The 16,647-nt window shown below is 56.6% G+C and overlaps 1 protein-coding gene across 1 annotated transcript in view; it reads right to left on the reverse strand.

The window, feature by feature from the left end:
• The window catches only part of TRPM2 (transient receptor potential cation channel subfamily M member 2), a 539,198-nt gene that overhangs the window by 8,773 nt on the left and 513,778 nt on the right, over nucleotides 1-16,647 (reverse strand). Inside the window, exons 31-32 of the mRNA XM_068263660.1 lie at nucleotides 4,420-4,521; nucleotides 2,184-2,294 (exon numbers count right to left, since the gene is read on the reverse strand). Coding sequence (XP_068119761.1) covers nucleotides 2,184-2,294; nucleotides 4,420-4,521 — 213 coding nt within the window. The remainder of the gene's footprint in view (nucleotides 1-2,183; nucleotides 2,295-4,419; nucleotides 4,522-16,647) is intronic.

Raw genomic sequence — 16,647 nt, forward strand, 5'->3', positions numbered from 1 at the left:
CCGTCGTTTATAAAGTAACAGTGTTATACCCTCCTGACATAAATATTTAAAAAGTTCAGTCCCTAAGGTAACTATGTATTTTTTTAATTGGAATTTTTTATTTTTTTATTAAAAAATAAATAAATTGGGGAGTGTGGGAGGTAATGAGTTAATTTTTAGTGTAAAACTAATGTATTTGTATATGAAAAATGCTTTAGGGTGTAGTTTTACTATTTGGCCACAAGATGGCCACAGTAACTTTTTGTTTATGCGACCTGCAAGCATCGGAAGGACGCTTGCAGGAAATGTTATGAGGCTGGGAAACTTTTTTTTTCACAATGATCGCTGTTTCTCATAGAAGCAGCCAATCATTACAGGGGGCTTAGATCAAGGAACGGGAATGGTTTTTCCCGTTCATTGATCTCCAGGCGAGCGGGCGGCGACGTGCATGAGCACGGGAGCGTGCGCATGAGCGAGCGAGCAAGGAAAGGATTCTTTACAGTAAGTGTTGTTTGTATTAGCTCAGGATGAAGTTAAGGCAAATTCTACATCTGCATTGGATGCTTTCCTTGCATTAAAGGCAGGGCCAGATTTACCATAAGGCAGTGTAGGCACGTGCCTACAGGCGCATGATGCTGGCAATGCGGCTCACTCTCCCTTCCCTGAGCTCCTCCCTCCCTCCTTCCCTATGCAGAGTCCTGATGAGAGTGTAAATGAGAGGTTACTCACCCAGCTCTCAGCATTCCACAGACCAGATCTCCCCTCAGTCAGGGGCACCTCTAACTACATAATACTTGGAGGCACTTCTAGCTATGTAATACTGAGGATAGCTCTGGCTACCTAATAGCTACCTATGACAGGTAAGGGAACTAAGGGAGAGGGGACAGCTGGGCCAGCCAGGCGTGTCAGGTCAGAGGCCACAGTGCCAAGACAGAGGCCACAGAGCCCAGACAGAGGCCGCAGTGCTCAGACAGAGGCCACAGAGCCCAGACAGAGGCCACAGAGCCCAGACAGAGGCCGCAGTGCTCAGACAGATGCCACAGAGCCCAGACAGAGGCCGCAGTGCTCAGACAGAGGCCAGACAGAGGCCACAGAGCCCAGACAGAGGCCACAGTGCCCAGACAGAGGCCGCAGAGCCCAGGCAGAGGCCTCAGAGCCCAGACAGAGGCCACAGAGCCCAGACAGAGGCCACAGAGCCCAGACAGAGGCCACAGCACCCAGACAGAGGCCACAGCACCCAGACAGAGGCCACAGAGCCCAGACAGAGGCCACAGCACCCAGACAGAGGCCACAGAACCCAGGCAGAGGCCACAGAGGCCACAGAGCCCAGACAGAGGCCGCAGAGCCCAGACAGAGGCTGCAGTGCCCAGACAGAGGCCGTGGCGCCCAGACAGAGGCCGCAGAGACCAGACAGAGGCCACAGAGTCCAGACAGAGGCCACAGAGCCCAGACAGAGGCCACAGCACCCAGACAAAGGCTGCAGTGCCCAGACAGAGGCCACAGTCCTCAGACAGAGGCCACAGCGCCCAGACAGAGGCCACAGCGCCCAGACAGAGGCCACAGCGCCCAGACAGAGGCCACAGCACCCAGACAGAGGCCACAGAGTCCAGACAGAGGCCACAGAGCCCAGACAGAGGCCGCAGTGCCCAGACAGAGGCCGCAGTGCCCAGACAGAGGCCACAGAGCCCAGACAGAGGCCACAGTCTTTAGACAGAGGCCGCAGTGCCCAGACAGAGGCCACAGAGCCCAGACAGAGGCCACAGTCTTTAGACAGAGGCCACAGTGCTCAGACAGAGGCCACAGCACCCAGACAGAGGCCACAGAGCCCAGACAGAGGCCGCAGAGTCCAGACAGAGGCCGCAGAGTCCAGACAGAGGCCACAGAGCCCAGACAGAGGCCACAGCACCCAGACAGAGGCTGCAGTGCCCAGACAGAGGCCACAGTCCTCAGACAGAGGCCACAGAGCCCAGACAGAGGCCGCAGTGCCCAGACAGAGGCCGCAGTGCCCAGACAGAGGCCGCAGTGCCCAGACAGAGGCCGCAGTGCCCAGACAGAGGCCACAGAGCCCAGACAGAGGCCACAGTCCTCAGACAGAAGCCACAGTGCCCAGACAGAGGCCACATTGACCAGACAGAGGCCACAGTGCCCAGACAGAGGACATAATGCCAGACCATAGCGCTTGTTACACGATATACGGGGCTCACCTGCAGAAATCTTTCAGCCTTCTCAGGAGTGTCCAGGTGAACGTTGATGGCTGAGGTCTCTATCCAGGCATTGTCTGTATTTCTGGGGTCATCTAGGTACCCATGGAAGACCTGTAAGAGAAGAACGTATATTATTTAGTCACCAAAACACCAGGAGTGTCCCACTGTGTAGTACCAAATTACCAACCTCAGTGCCACCATCCAACACAGCCAGCAACTCCTACCGACCTCAGTACCACCATCCAATAATATACCAACCTCAGCACCACCATCTAACAATATACCAAACTCAGAACCACCATCTAATAATATACCAACCTCAGTACCACCATCCAACAATATACCAACCTCAGTACCACCATCCAACAATATACCAACCTCAGTGTCTCCATCCAACAATATACCAACCTCAGTGTCTCCATCCAACAATATACCAACTTCTGTACCACCATCCAACAATATACCAACCTCAGTGTCTCCATCCAACAATATACCAACCTCAGCACCACCATCCAACAATAACTGTATACCAACCTCAGTGTCTCCATCCAACAATATACCAACCACAGTACCACCATCCAATAATATACCAACCTCAGTACCACCATCCAACAATATACCAACCTCAGTACCACCATCCAACAATATACCAACTTCTGTACCACCATCCAACAATATACCAACCTCAGCACCACCATCCAACAATAACTGTATACCAACCTCAGTGTCACCATCCAACAATGCCACAAACTCACACCAACCTTGGTACCACCATCCAAAAATGCCAGAAACACACCAACCTCAGCGCCACCATCCAACAATGCCAGAAACTCCCACCAACCTCAGTGCCACCTTCCAACAATGCCAAAAATGTCCTACCAACCTCAGTACAACCATCCAACAATGCCAGAAACTCCTACCAACCTCAGCGCCACCATCCAACAATGCCAGAAACTCCCACCAACCTCAGTACCACCATCCAACAATGCCAGAAACTCCCACCAACCTCAGCGCCACCATCCAACAATGCTAGAAACTCCCACTAACCTCAACACCACCATCCAACAATGCCAGAAACTCCCACCAACCTCAGCACCACCATCCAACAATGCCAGAAACTCCCACCAACCTCAGCACCACCATCCAACAATGCCACAAACTCCCACCAACCTCAGCAACACCATCCAACAATGCCAGAAACTCCCCCAAACCTCAGTGCCACCATCCAACAATGCCACAAACTCCCACCAACCTCAGCAACACCATCCAACAATGCCAGAAACTCCCCCAAACCTCAGTGCCACCATCCAACAATGCCAGAAACTCCCACCAACCTCAGCACCACCATCCAACAATGCCAGAAACTCCCCCAAACCTCAGCACCACCATCCAACAATGCCAGAAACTCCCACCAACCTCAGTACCACCATCCAACAATGCCAGAAACTTGCACCAACCTCAGTGCCACCATCCAACAATACCAGAAAATCCCACCAACCTCCGTGCCACCATCCAACAATGCCAGAAACTCCCACCAACCTCATCAACACCATCCAACAATGCCAGAAACTTGCACCAACCTCAGTGCCACCATCCAACAATGCCAGAAACTCCTACCAACCTCAGCAACACCATCCAACAATGCCAGAAACTCCCACCAACCTCAGTGCCACCATCCAACAATGCCACAAACTCCCACCAACCACAGCACCACCATCCAACAATGCCAGAAACTCCCACCAACCTCATTGCCACCATCCAGCAATGCCAGAAACTTGCACCAACCTCAGTGCCACCATCCAACAATGCCAGAAACTCCCACCAACCTCATTGCCACCATCCAACAATGCCAGAAACTTGCACCAACCTCAGTGCCACCATCCAACAATGCCAGAAACTCCCACCAACCTCAGTACCACCATCCAACAATGCCAGAAACTCCCACCAACCTCAGTGCCACCATCCAACAATGCCACAAACTCCCACCAACCTCAGCACCATCATCCAACAATGCCAGAAACTCCCACCAACCTCAGTGCCATCATCCAACAATGCCAGAAACTCCCACCAACCTCAGTGCCACCATCCAACAATGCCAGAAACTCCCACCAACCTCAGTGCCACCATCCAACAATGCCAGAAACTACCAGCAACCTCAGTGCCACCATCCAACAATGCCACAAACTCCCACCAACCTCAGCGCCACCATCCAACAATGCCAGAAACTCCCACCAACCTCAGCACCACCATCCAACAATGCCAGAAACTCGGGTAGAGATCCGGGATTCAGTAACGCCTGGAATTTCAGTGGGACCTTCTCTCCAGGATCCAGCGTACCCTGTAACATACAGCAACAGATTACCCAGAATGCTTTGAACTACCAGCTAGCATTCCACTGACCAGATCTCCCTTTAGCCAGGCACACCTCTAGCTACCTAATACTGAGGGTACCTCTGGCTAGCTAATACTGACGGTACCTCTGGCTACCTAATACTGAGGGTACCTCTGGCTAGCTAATACTGACGGTACCTCTGGCTACATAATACTGAGGGTACCTCTGGCTACCGAAAAATGAGGGTACATCTGGCTACCTAATACTAAGGGGCACCTGTAGCTACCTATGATCGGTTTGGTGGGAGTTGTAGGCAGGGCCGTTTCTACGGGCGTGCAAATTCCAATCCCGGGATAGTCCCAGGCATGGCTACCACTGTGCCCATACTCTGTATACACTGGGGTGGCACAGGACTGGTACCTCCCATCCCGGGATAGTCCCAGGCATGGCTACCACTGTGCCCATACTCTGTATACACTGGGGTGGCACAGGACTGGTACCTCCCATCCCGGGATAGTCCCAGGCATGGCTACCACTGTGCCCATACTCTGTATACACTGGGGTGGCACAGGACTGGTACCTCCCATCCCGGGATAGTCCCAGGCATGGCTACCACTGTGCCTATACTCTGTATACACACTGGGGTGGCACAGGACTGGTACCTCCCATCCCAGAATAGTCCCAGGCATGGCTACCACTGTGCCCATACTCTGTACACACTGGGGTGGCACAGGACTGGTACCTCCCATCCCGGGATAGTCCCAGGCATGGCTACCACTGTGCCCATACTCTGTACACACTGGGGTGGCACAGGACTGGTACCTCCAATCACGGGATAGTCCCAGGCATGGCTACCACTGTGCCCATACTCTGTATACACTGGGGTGGCACAGGACTGGTACCTCCCATCCTGGTATAGTCCCAGGCATGGCTACCACTGTGCCCATACTCTGTATACACTGGGGTGGCACAGGACTGGTACCTCCCATCCCGGGATAGTCCCAGGCATGGCTACCACTGTGCCCATACTCTGTACACACTGGGGTGGCACAGGACTGGTACCTCCCATCCCGGGATAGTCCCAGGCATGGCTACCACTGTGCCCATACTCTGTATACACTGGGGTGGCACAGGACTGGTACCTCCCATCCCAGGATAGTCCCAGGCATGACTACCACTGTGCCCATACTCTGTACACACTGGGGTGGCACAGGACTGGTACCTCCCATCCCTGTATAGTCCCAGGCATGGCTACCACTGTGCCCATACTCTGTATACACTGGGGTGGCACAGGACTGGTACCTCCCATCCCGGTATAGTCCCAGGCATGGCTACCACTGTGCCCATACTCTGTATACACTGGGGTGGCACAGGACTGGTACCTCCCATCCCGGGATAGTCCCAGGCATGGCTACCACTGTGCCCATACTCTGTATACACTGGGGTGGCACAGGACTGGTACCTCCCATCCCGGTATAGTCCCAGGCATGGCTACCACTGTGCCCATACTCTGTATACACTGGGGTGGCACAGGACTGGTACCTCCCATCCCGGGAGAGTCCCAGGCATGGCTACCACTGTGCCCATACTCTGTATACACTGGGGTGGCACAGGACTGGTACCTCCCATCCCGGGATAGTCCCAGGCAAGGCTACCACTGTGCTCATACTGTGTACACACTGGGGTGGCACAGGACTGGTACCTCCCATCCCGGGATAGTCCCAGGCATGGCTACCACTGTGCCCATACTCTGTACACACTGGGGTGGCACAGGACTGGTACCTCCCATCACGGGATAGTCCCAGGCATGGCTACCACTGTGCCCATACTCTGTAGACACTGGGGTGGCACAGGACTGGTACCTCCCATCCCGGGATAGTCCCAGGCATGGCTACCACTGTGCCCATACTCTGTATACACTGGGGTGGCACAGGACTGGTACCTCCCATCCCGGGATAGTCCCAGGCGTGGCTACCACTGTGCCCATACTCTGTATACACTGGGGTGGCACAGGACTGGTACCTCCCATCCCGGTATAGTCCCAGGCATGGCTACCACTGTGCCCATACTCTGTATACACTGGGGTGGCACAGGACTGGTACCTCCCATCCCGGGATAGTCCCAGGCATGGCTACCACTGTGCCCATACTCTGTATACACTGGGGTGGCACAGGACTGGTACCTCCCATCCCGGGATAGTCCCAGGCATGGCTACCACTGTGCCCATACTCTGTATACACTGGGGTGGCACAGGACTGGTACCTCCCATCCCGGGATAGTCCCAGGCATGGCTACCACTGTGCCCATACTCTGTATACACTGGGGTGGCACAGGACTGGTACCTCCCATCCCGGGATAGTCCCAGGCAAGGCTACCACTGTGCTCATACTGTGTACACACTGGGGTGGCACAGGACTGGTACCTCCCATCCCGGGATAGTCCCAGGCATGGCTACCACTGTGCCCATACTCTGTACACACTGGGGTGGCACAGGACTGGTACCTCCCATCCCGGGATAGTCCCAGGCATGGCTACCACTGTGCACATACTCTGTATACACTGGGGTGGCACAGGACTGGTACCTCCCATCCCGGGATAGTCCCAGGCATGGCTACCACTGTGCCCATACTCTGTATACACTGGGGTGGCACAGGACTGGTACCTCCCATCCCGGTATAGTCCCAGGCATGGCTACCACTGTGCCCATACTCTGTATACACTGGGGTGGCACAGGACTGGTACCTCCCATCCCGGGATAGTCCCAGGCATGGCTACCACTGTGCCCATACTCTGTATACACTGGGGTGGCACAGGACTGGTACCTCCCATCCCGGTATAGTCCCAGGCATGGCTACCACTGTGCCCATACTCTGTATACACTGGGGTGGCACAGGACTGGTACCTCCCACCCCGGGAGAGTCCCAGGCATGGCTACCACTGTGCCCATACTCTGTATACACTGGGGTGGCACAGGACTGGTACCTCCCATCCCGGGATAGTCCCAGGCAAGGCTACCACTGTGCTCATACTGTGTACACACTGGGGTGGCACAGGACTGGTACCTCCCATCCCGGGATAGTCCCAGGCATGGCTACCACTGTGCCCATACTCTGTACACACTGGGGTGGCACAGGACTGGTACCTCCCATCACGGGATAGTCCCAGGCATGGCTACCACTGTGCCCATACTCTGTATACACTGGGGTGGCACAGGACTGGTACCTCCCATCCCGGGATAGTCCCAGGCATGGCTACCACTGTGCCCATACTCTGTATACACTGGGGTGGCACAGGACTGGTACCTCCCATCCCGGGATAGTCCCAGGCGTGGCTACCACTGTGCCCATACTCTGTATACACTGGGGTGGCACAGGACTGGTACCTCCCATCCCGGTATAGTCCCAGGCATGGCTACCACTGTGCCCATACTCTGTATACACTGGGGTGGCACAGGACTGGTACCTCCCATCCCGGGATAGTCCCAGGCATGGCTACCACTGTGCCCATACTCTGTATACACTGGGGTGGCACAGGACTGGTACCTCCCATCCCGGGATAGTCCCAGGCATGGCTACCACTGTGCCCATACTCTGTATACACTGGGGTGGCACAGGACTGGTACCTCCCATCCCGGGATAGTCCCAGGCATGGCTACCACTGTGCCCATACTCTGTATACACTGGGGTGGCACAGGACTGGTACCTCCCATCCCGGGATAGTCCCAGACAAGGCTACCACTGTGCTCATACTGTGTACACACTGGGGTGGCACAGGACTGGTACCTCCCATCCCGGGATAGTCCCAGGCATGGCTACCACTGTGCCCATACTCTGTACACACTGGGGTGGCACAGGACTGGTATCTCCCATCCCGGGATAGTCCCAGGCATGGCTACCACTGTGCACATACTCTGTATACACTGGGGTGGCACAGGACTGGTACCTCCCATCCCGGGATAGTCCCAGGCATGGCTACCACTGTGCCCATACTCTGTATACACTGGGGTGGCACAGGACTGGTACCTCCCATCCCGGGATAGTCCCAGGCATGGCTACCACTGTGCCCATACTCTGTATACACTGGGGTGGCACAGGACTGGTACCTCCCATCCCGGGATAGTCCCAGGCATGGCTACCACTGTGCCCATACTCTGTATACACTGGGGTGGCACAGGACTGGTACCTCTAATCCCGGGATAGTCCCAGGCATAGCTACCACTGTGCCCATACTCTGTATACACTGGGGTGGCACAGGACTGGTACCTCCCATCCCGGGATAGTCCCAGGCATGGCTACCACTGTGCCCATACTCTGTATACACTGGGGTGGCACAGGACTGGTACCTCCCATCCCAGGATAGTCCCAGGCATGGCTACCACTGTGCCCATACTCTGTATACACTGGGGTGGCACAGGACTGGTACCTCCCATCCCGGTATAGTCCCAGGCATGGCTACCACTGTGCCCATACTCTATACACACTGGGGTGGCACAGGACTGGTACCTCCCATCCCCGGATAGTCCCAGGCATGGCTACCACTGTGCCCATACTCTGTACACACTGGGGTGGCACAGGACTGGTACCTCCCATCCCGGGATAGTCCCAGGCATGGCTACCACTGTGCCCATACTCTGTATACACTGGGGTGGCACAGGACTCGTACCTCCCATCCCGGGATAGTCCCAGGCATGGCTACCACTGTGCCTATACTCTGTATACACTGGGGTGGCACAGGACTGGTACCTCCCATCCCGGGATAGTCCCAGGCATGGCTACCACTGTGCCTATACTCTGTATACACACTGGGGTGGCACAGGACTGGTACCTCCCATCCCAGAATAGTCCCAGGCATGGCTACCACTGTGCCCATACTCTGTACACACTGGGGTGGCACAGGACTGGTACCTCCCATCCCGGGATAGTCCCAGGCATGGCTACCACTGTGCCCATACTCTGTACACCCTGGGGTGGCACAGGACTGGTACCTCCAATCACGGGATAGTCCCAGGCATGGCTACCACTGTGCCCATACTCTGTATACACTGGGGTGGCACAGGACTCGTACCTCCCATCCCGGGATAGTCCCAGGCATGGCTACCACTGTGCCTATACTCTGTATACACTGGGGTGGCACAGGACTGGTACCTCCCATCCCGGGATAGTCCCAGGCATGGCTACCACTGTGCCTATACTCTGTATACACACTGGGGTGGCACAGGACTGGTACCTCCCATCCCAGAATAGTCCCAGGCATGGCTACCACTGTGCCCATACTCTGTACACACTGGGGTGGCACAGGACTGGTACCTCCCATCCCGGGATAGTCCCAGGCATGGCTACCACTGTGCCCATACTCTGTACACACTGGGGTGGCACAGGACTGGTACCTCCAATCACGGGATAGTCCCAGGCATGGCTACCACTGTGCCCATACTCTGTATACACTGGGGTGGCACAGGACTGGTACCTCCCATCCTGGTATAGTCCCAGGCATGGCTACCACTGTGCCCATACTCTGTATACACTGGGGTGGCACAGGACTGGTACCTCCCATCCCGGGATAGTCCCAGGCATGGCTACCACTGTGCCCATACTCTGTACACACTGGGGTGGCACAGGACTGGTACCTCCCATCCCGGGATAGTCCCAGGCATGGCTACCACTGTGCCCATACTCTGTATACACTGGGGTGGCACAGGACTGGTACCTCCCATCCCAGGATAGTCCCAGGCATGGCTACCACTGTGCCCATACTCTGTATACACTGGGGTGGCACAGGACTGGTACCTCCCACCCAGGATAGTCCCAGGCGTGGCTACCACTGTGCCCATACTCTGTATACACTGGGGTGGCACAGGACTGGTACCTCCCATCCCGGTATAGTCCCAGGCATGGCTACCACTGTACCCATACTCTGTATACACTGGTTTGGCACAGGACTGGTACCTCCCATCCCGGGATAGTCCCAGGCAAGGCTACCACTGTGCTCATACTGTGTACACACTGGGGTGGCACAGGACTGGTACCTCCCATCCCGGGATAGTCCCAGGCATGGCTACCACTGTGCCCATACTCTGTACACACTGGGGTGGCACAGGACTGGTACCTCCCATCCCGGGATAGTCCCAGGCATGGCTACCACTGTGCACATACTCTGTATACACTGGGGTGGCACAGGACTGGTACCTCCCATCCCGGGATAGTCCCAGGCATGGCTACCACTGTGCCCATACTCTGTATACACTGGGGTGGCACAGGACTGGTACCTCCCATCCCGGTATAGTCCCAGGCATGGCTACCACTGTGCCCATACTCTGTATACACTGGGGTGGCACAGGACTGGTACCTCCCATCCCGGGATAGTCCCAGGCATGGCTACCACTGTGCCCATACTCTGTATACACTGGGGTGGCACAGGACTGGTACCTCCCATCCCGGTATAGTCCCAGGCATGGCTACCACTGTGCCCATACTCTGTATACACTGGGGTGGCACAGGACTGGTACCTCCCACCCCGGGAGAGTCCCAGGCATGGCTACCACTGTGCCCATACTCTGTATACACTGGGGTGGCACAGGACTGGTACCTCCCATCCCGGGATAGTCCCAGGCAAGGCTACCACTGTGCTCATACTGTGTACACACTGGGGTGGCACAGGACTGGTACCTCCCATCCCGGGATAGTCCCAGGCATGGCTACCACTGTGCCCATACTCTGTACACACTGGGGTGGCACAGGACTGGTACCTCCCATCACGGGATAGTCCCAGGCATGGCTACCACTGTGCCCATACTCTGTATACACTGGGGTGGCACAGGACTGGTACCTCCCATCCCGGGATAGTCCCAGGCATGGCTACCACTGTGCCCATACTCTGTATACACTGGGGTGGCACAGGACTGGTACCTCCCATCCCGGGATAGTCCCAGGCGTGGCTACCACTGTGCCCATACTCTGTATACACTGGGGTGGCACAGGACTGGTACCTCCCATCCCGGTATAGTCCCAGGCATGGCTACCACTGTGCCCATACTCTGTATACACTGGGGTGGCACAGGACTGGTACCTCCCATCCCGGGATAGTCCCAGGCATGGCTACCACTGTGCCCATACTCTGTATACACTGGGGTGGCACAGGACTGGTACCTCCCATCCCGGGATAGTCCCAGGCATGGCTACCACTGTGCTCATACTCTGTATACACTGGGGTGGCACAGGACTGGTACCTCCCATCCCGGGATAGTCCCAGGCATGGCTACCACTGTGCCCATACTCTGTATACACTGGGGTGGCACAGGACTGGTACCTCCCATCCCGGGATAGTCCCAGACAAGGCTACCACTGTGCTCATACTGTGTACACACTGGGGTGGCACAGGACTGGTACCTCCCATCCCGGGATAGTCCCAGGCATGGCTACCACTGTGCCCATACTCTGTACACACTGGGGTGGCACAGGACTGGTACCTCCCATCCCGGGATAGTCCCAGGCATGGCTACCACTGTGCACATACTCTGTATACACTGGGGTGGCACAGGACTGGTACCTCCCATCCCGGGATAGTCCCAGGCATGGCTACCACTGTGCCCATACTCTGTATACACTGGGGTGGCACAGGACTGGTACCTCCCATCCCGGGATAGTCCCAGGCATGGCTACCACTGTGCCCATACTCTGTATACACTGGGGTGGCACAGGACTGGTACCTCCCATCCCGGGATAGTCCCAGGCATGGCTACCACTGTGCCCATACTCTGTATACACTGGGGTGGCACAGGACTGGTACCTCCCATCCCGGGATAGTCCCAGGCATAGCTACCACTGTGCCCATACTCTGTATACACTGGGGTGGCACAGGACTGGTACCTCCCATCCCGGGATAGTCCCAGGCATGGCTACCACTGTGCCCATACTCTGTATACACTGGGGTGGCACAGGACTGGTACCTCCCATCCCAGGATAGTCCCAGGCATGGCTACCACTGTGCCCATACTCTGTATACACTGGGGTGGCACAGGACTGGTACCTCCCATCCCGGTATAGTCCCAGGCATGGCTACCACTGTGCCCATACTCTATACACACTGGGGTGGCACAGGACTGGTACCTCCCATCCCCGGATAGTCCCAGGCATGGCTACCACTGTGCCCATACTCTGTACACACTGGGGTGGCACAGGACTGGTACCTCCCATCCCGGGATAGTCCCAGGCATGGCTACCACTGTGCCCATACTCTGTATACACTGGGGTGGCACAGGACTCGTACCTCCCATCCCGGGATAGTCCCAGGCATGGCTACCACTGTGCCTATACTCTGTATACACTGGGGTGGCACAGGACTGGTACCTCCCATCCCAGGATAGTCCCAGGCATGGCTACCACTGTACCCATACTCTGTATACACTGGGGTGGCACAGGACTGGTACCTCCCATCCCGGGATAGTCCCAGGCATGACTACCACTGTGCCCATACTCTGTACACACTGGGGTGGCACAGGACTGGTACCTCCCATCCTGGTATAGTCCCAGGCATAGCTACCACTGTGCCCATACTCTGTATACACTGGGGTGGCACAGGATTGGTACCTCCCATCCCGGTATAGTCCCAGGCATGGCTACCACTGTGCCCATACTCTGTATACACTGGGGTGGCACAGGACTGGTACCTCCCATCCCAGGATAGTCCCAGGCATGGCTACCACTGTGCCCATACTCTGTATACACTGGGGTGGCACAGGACTGGTACCTCCCATCCCGGGATAGTCCCAGGCATGGCTACCACTGTGCCCATACTCTGTATACACTGGGGTGGCACAGGACTGGTACCTCCCATCCCGGGATAGTCCCAGGCATGGCTACCACTGTGCCCATACTCTGTATACACTGGGGTGGCACAGGACTGGTACCTCCCATCCCAGAATAGTCCCAGGCATGGCTACCACTGTGCCCATACTCTGTATACACTGGGGTGGCACAGGACTGGTACCTCCCATCCCGGTATAGTCCCAGGCATAGCTACCACTGTACCCATACTCTGTATACACTGGGGTGGCACAGGACTGGTACCTCCCACCCAGGATAGTCCCAGGCGTGGCTACCACTGTGCCCATACTCTGTATACACTGGGGTGGCACAGGACTGGTACCTCCCATCCCGGTATAGTCCCAGGCATGGCTACCACTGTGCCCATACTCTGTATACACTGGGGTGGCACAGGACTGGTACCTCCCATCCCGGGATAGTCCCAGGCATGGCTACCACTGTGCCCATACTCTGTATACACTGGGGTGGCACAGGACTGGTACCTCCCATCCCGGGATAGTCCCAGGCATGGCTACCACTGTGCCCATACTCTGTATACACTGGGGTGGCACAGGACTGGTACCTCCCATCCCGGGATAGTCCCAGGCATGGCTACCACTGTGCCCATACTCTGTATACACTGGGGTGGCACAGGACTGGTACCTCCCATCCCGGGATAGTCCCAGGCATGGCTACCACTGTGCCCATACTCTGTATACACTGGGGTGGCACAGGACTGGTACCTCCCATCCCGGTATAGTCCCAGGCATGGCTACCACTGTGCCCATACTCTGTATACACTGGGGTGGCACAGGACTGGTACCTCCCACCCCGGGAGAGTCCCAGGCATGGCTACCACTGTGCCCATACTCTGTATACACTGGGGTGGCACAGGACTGGTACCTCCCATCCCGGGATAGTCCCAGGCAAGGCTACCACTGTGCTCATACTGTGTACACACTGGGGTGGCACAGGACTGGTACCTCCCATCCCGGGATAGTCCCAGGCATGGCTACCACTGTGCCCATACTCTGTACACACTGGGGTGGCACAGGACTGGTACCTCCCATCCCGGGATAGTCCCAGGCATGGCTACCACTGTGCACATACTCTGTATACACTGGGGTGGCACAGGACTGGTACCTCCCATCCCGGGATAGTCCCAGGCATGGCTACCACTGTGCCCATACTCTGTATACACTGGGGTGGCACAGGACTGGTACCTCCCATCCCGGTATAGTCCCAGGCATGGCTACCACTGTGCCCATACTCTGTATACACTGGGGTGGCACAGGACTGGTACCTCCCATCCCGGGATAGTCCCAGGCATGGCTACCACTGTGCCCATACTCTGTATACACTGGGGTGGCACAGGACTGGTACCTCCCATCCCGGTATAGTCCCAGGCATGGCTACCACTGTGCCCATACTCTGTATACACTGGGGTGGCACAGGACTGGTACCTCCCACCCCGGGAGAGTCCCAGGCATGGCTACCACTGTGCCCATACTCTGTATACACTGGGGTGGCACAGGACTGGTACCTCCCATCCCGGGATAGTCCCAGGCAAGGCTACCACTGTGCTCATACTGTGTACACACTGGGGTGGCACAGGACTGGTACCTCCCATCCCGGGATAGTCCCAGGCATGGCTACCACTGTGCCCATACTCTGTACACACTGGGGTGGCACAGGACTGGTACCTCCCATCACGGGATAGTCCCAGGCATGGCTACCACTGTGCCCATACTCTGTATACACTGGGGTGGCACAGGACTGGTACCTCCCATCCCGGGATAGTCCCAGGCATGGCTACCACTGTGCCCATACTCTGTATACACTGGGGTGGCACAGGACTGGTACCTCCCATCCCGGGATAGTCCCAGGCGTGGCTACCACTGTGCCCATACTCTGTATACACTGGGGTGGCACAGGACTGGTACCTCCCATCCCGGTATAGTCCCAGGCATGGCTACCACTGTGCCCATACTCTGTATACACTGGGGTGGCACAGGACTGGTACCTCCCATCCCGGGATAGTCCCAGGCATGGCTACCACTGTGCCCATACTTTGTATACACTGGGGTGGCACAGGACTGGTACCTCCCATCCCGGGATAGTCCCAGGCATGGCTACCACTGTGCCCATACTCTGTATACACTGGGGTGGCACAGGACTGGTACCTCCCATCCCGGGATAGTCCCAGGCATGGCTACCACTGTGCCCATACTCTGTATACACTGGGGTGGCACAGGACTGGTACCTCCCATCCCGGGATAGTCCCAGACAAGGCTACCACTGTGCTCATACTGTGTACATACTGGGGTGGCACAGGACTGGTACCTCCCATCCCGGGATAGTCCCAGGCATGGCTACCACTGTGCCCATACTCTGTACACACTGGGGTGGCACAGGACTGGTACCTCCCATCCCGGGATAGTCCCAGGCATGGCTACCACTGTGCACATACTCTGTATACACTGGGGTGGCACAGGACTGGTACCTCCCATCCCGGGATAGTCCCAGGCATGGCTACCACTGTGCCCATACTCTGTATACACTGGGGTGGCACAGGACTGGTACCTCCCATCCCGGGATAGTCCCAGGCATGGCTACCACTGTGCCCATACTCTGTATACACTGGGGTGGCACAGGACTGGTACCTCCCATCCCGGGATAGTCCCAGGCATGGCTACCACTGTGCCCATACTCTGTATACACTGGGGTGGCACAGGACTGGTACCTCCCATCCCGGGATAGTCCCAGGCATAGCTACCACTGTGCCCATACTCTGTATACACTGGGGTGGCACAGGACTGGTACCTCCCATCCCGGGATAGTCCCAGGCATGGCTACCACTGTGCCCATACTCTGTATACACTGGGGTGGCACAGGACTGGTACCTCCCATCCCAGGATAGTCCCAGGCATGGCTACCACTGTGCCCATACTCTGTATACACTGGGGTGGCATAGGACTGGTACCTCCCATCCCGGTATAGTCCCAGGCATGGCTACCACTGTGCCCATACTCTATACACACTGGGGTGGCACAGGACTGGTACCTCCCATCCCCGGATAGTCCCAGGCATGGCTACCACTGTGCCCATACTCTGTACACACTGGGGTGGCACAGGACTGGTACCTCCCATCCCGGGATAGTCCCAGGCATGGCTACCACTGTGCCCATACTCTGTATACACTGGGGTGGCACAGGACTCGTACCTCCCATCCCGGGATAGTCCCAGGCATGGCTACCACTGTGCCTATACTCTGTATACACTGGGCTGGCACAGGACTGGTACCTCCCATCCCAGGATAGTCCCAGGCATG

Source organism: Hyperolius riggenbachi, chromosome 2 (genome assembly GCF_040937935.1).
Source record: "Hyperolius riggenbachi isolate aHypRig1 chromosome 2, aHypRig1.pri, whole genome shotgun sequence".
In the NCBI taxonomy this organism is placed as follows: domain Eukaryota; kingdom Metazoa; phylum Chordata; class Amphibia; order Anura; family Hyperoliidae; genus Hyperolius; species Hyperolius riggenbachi.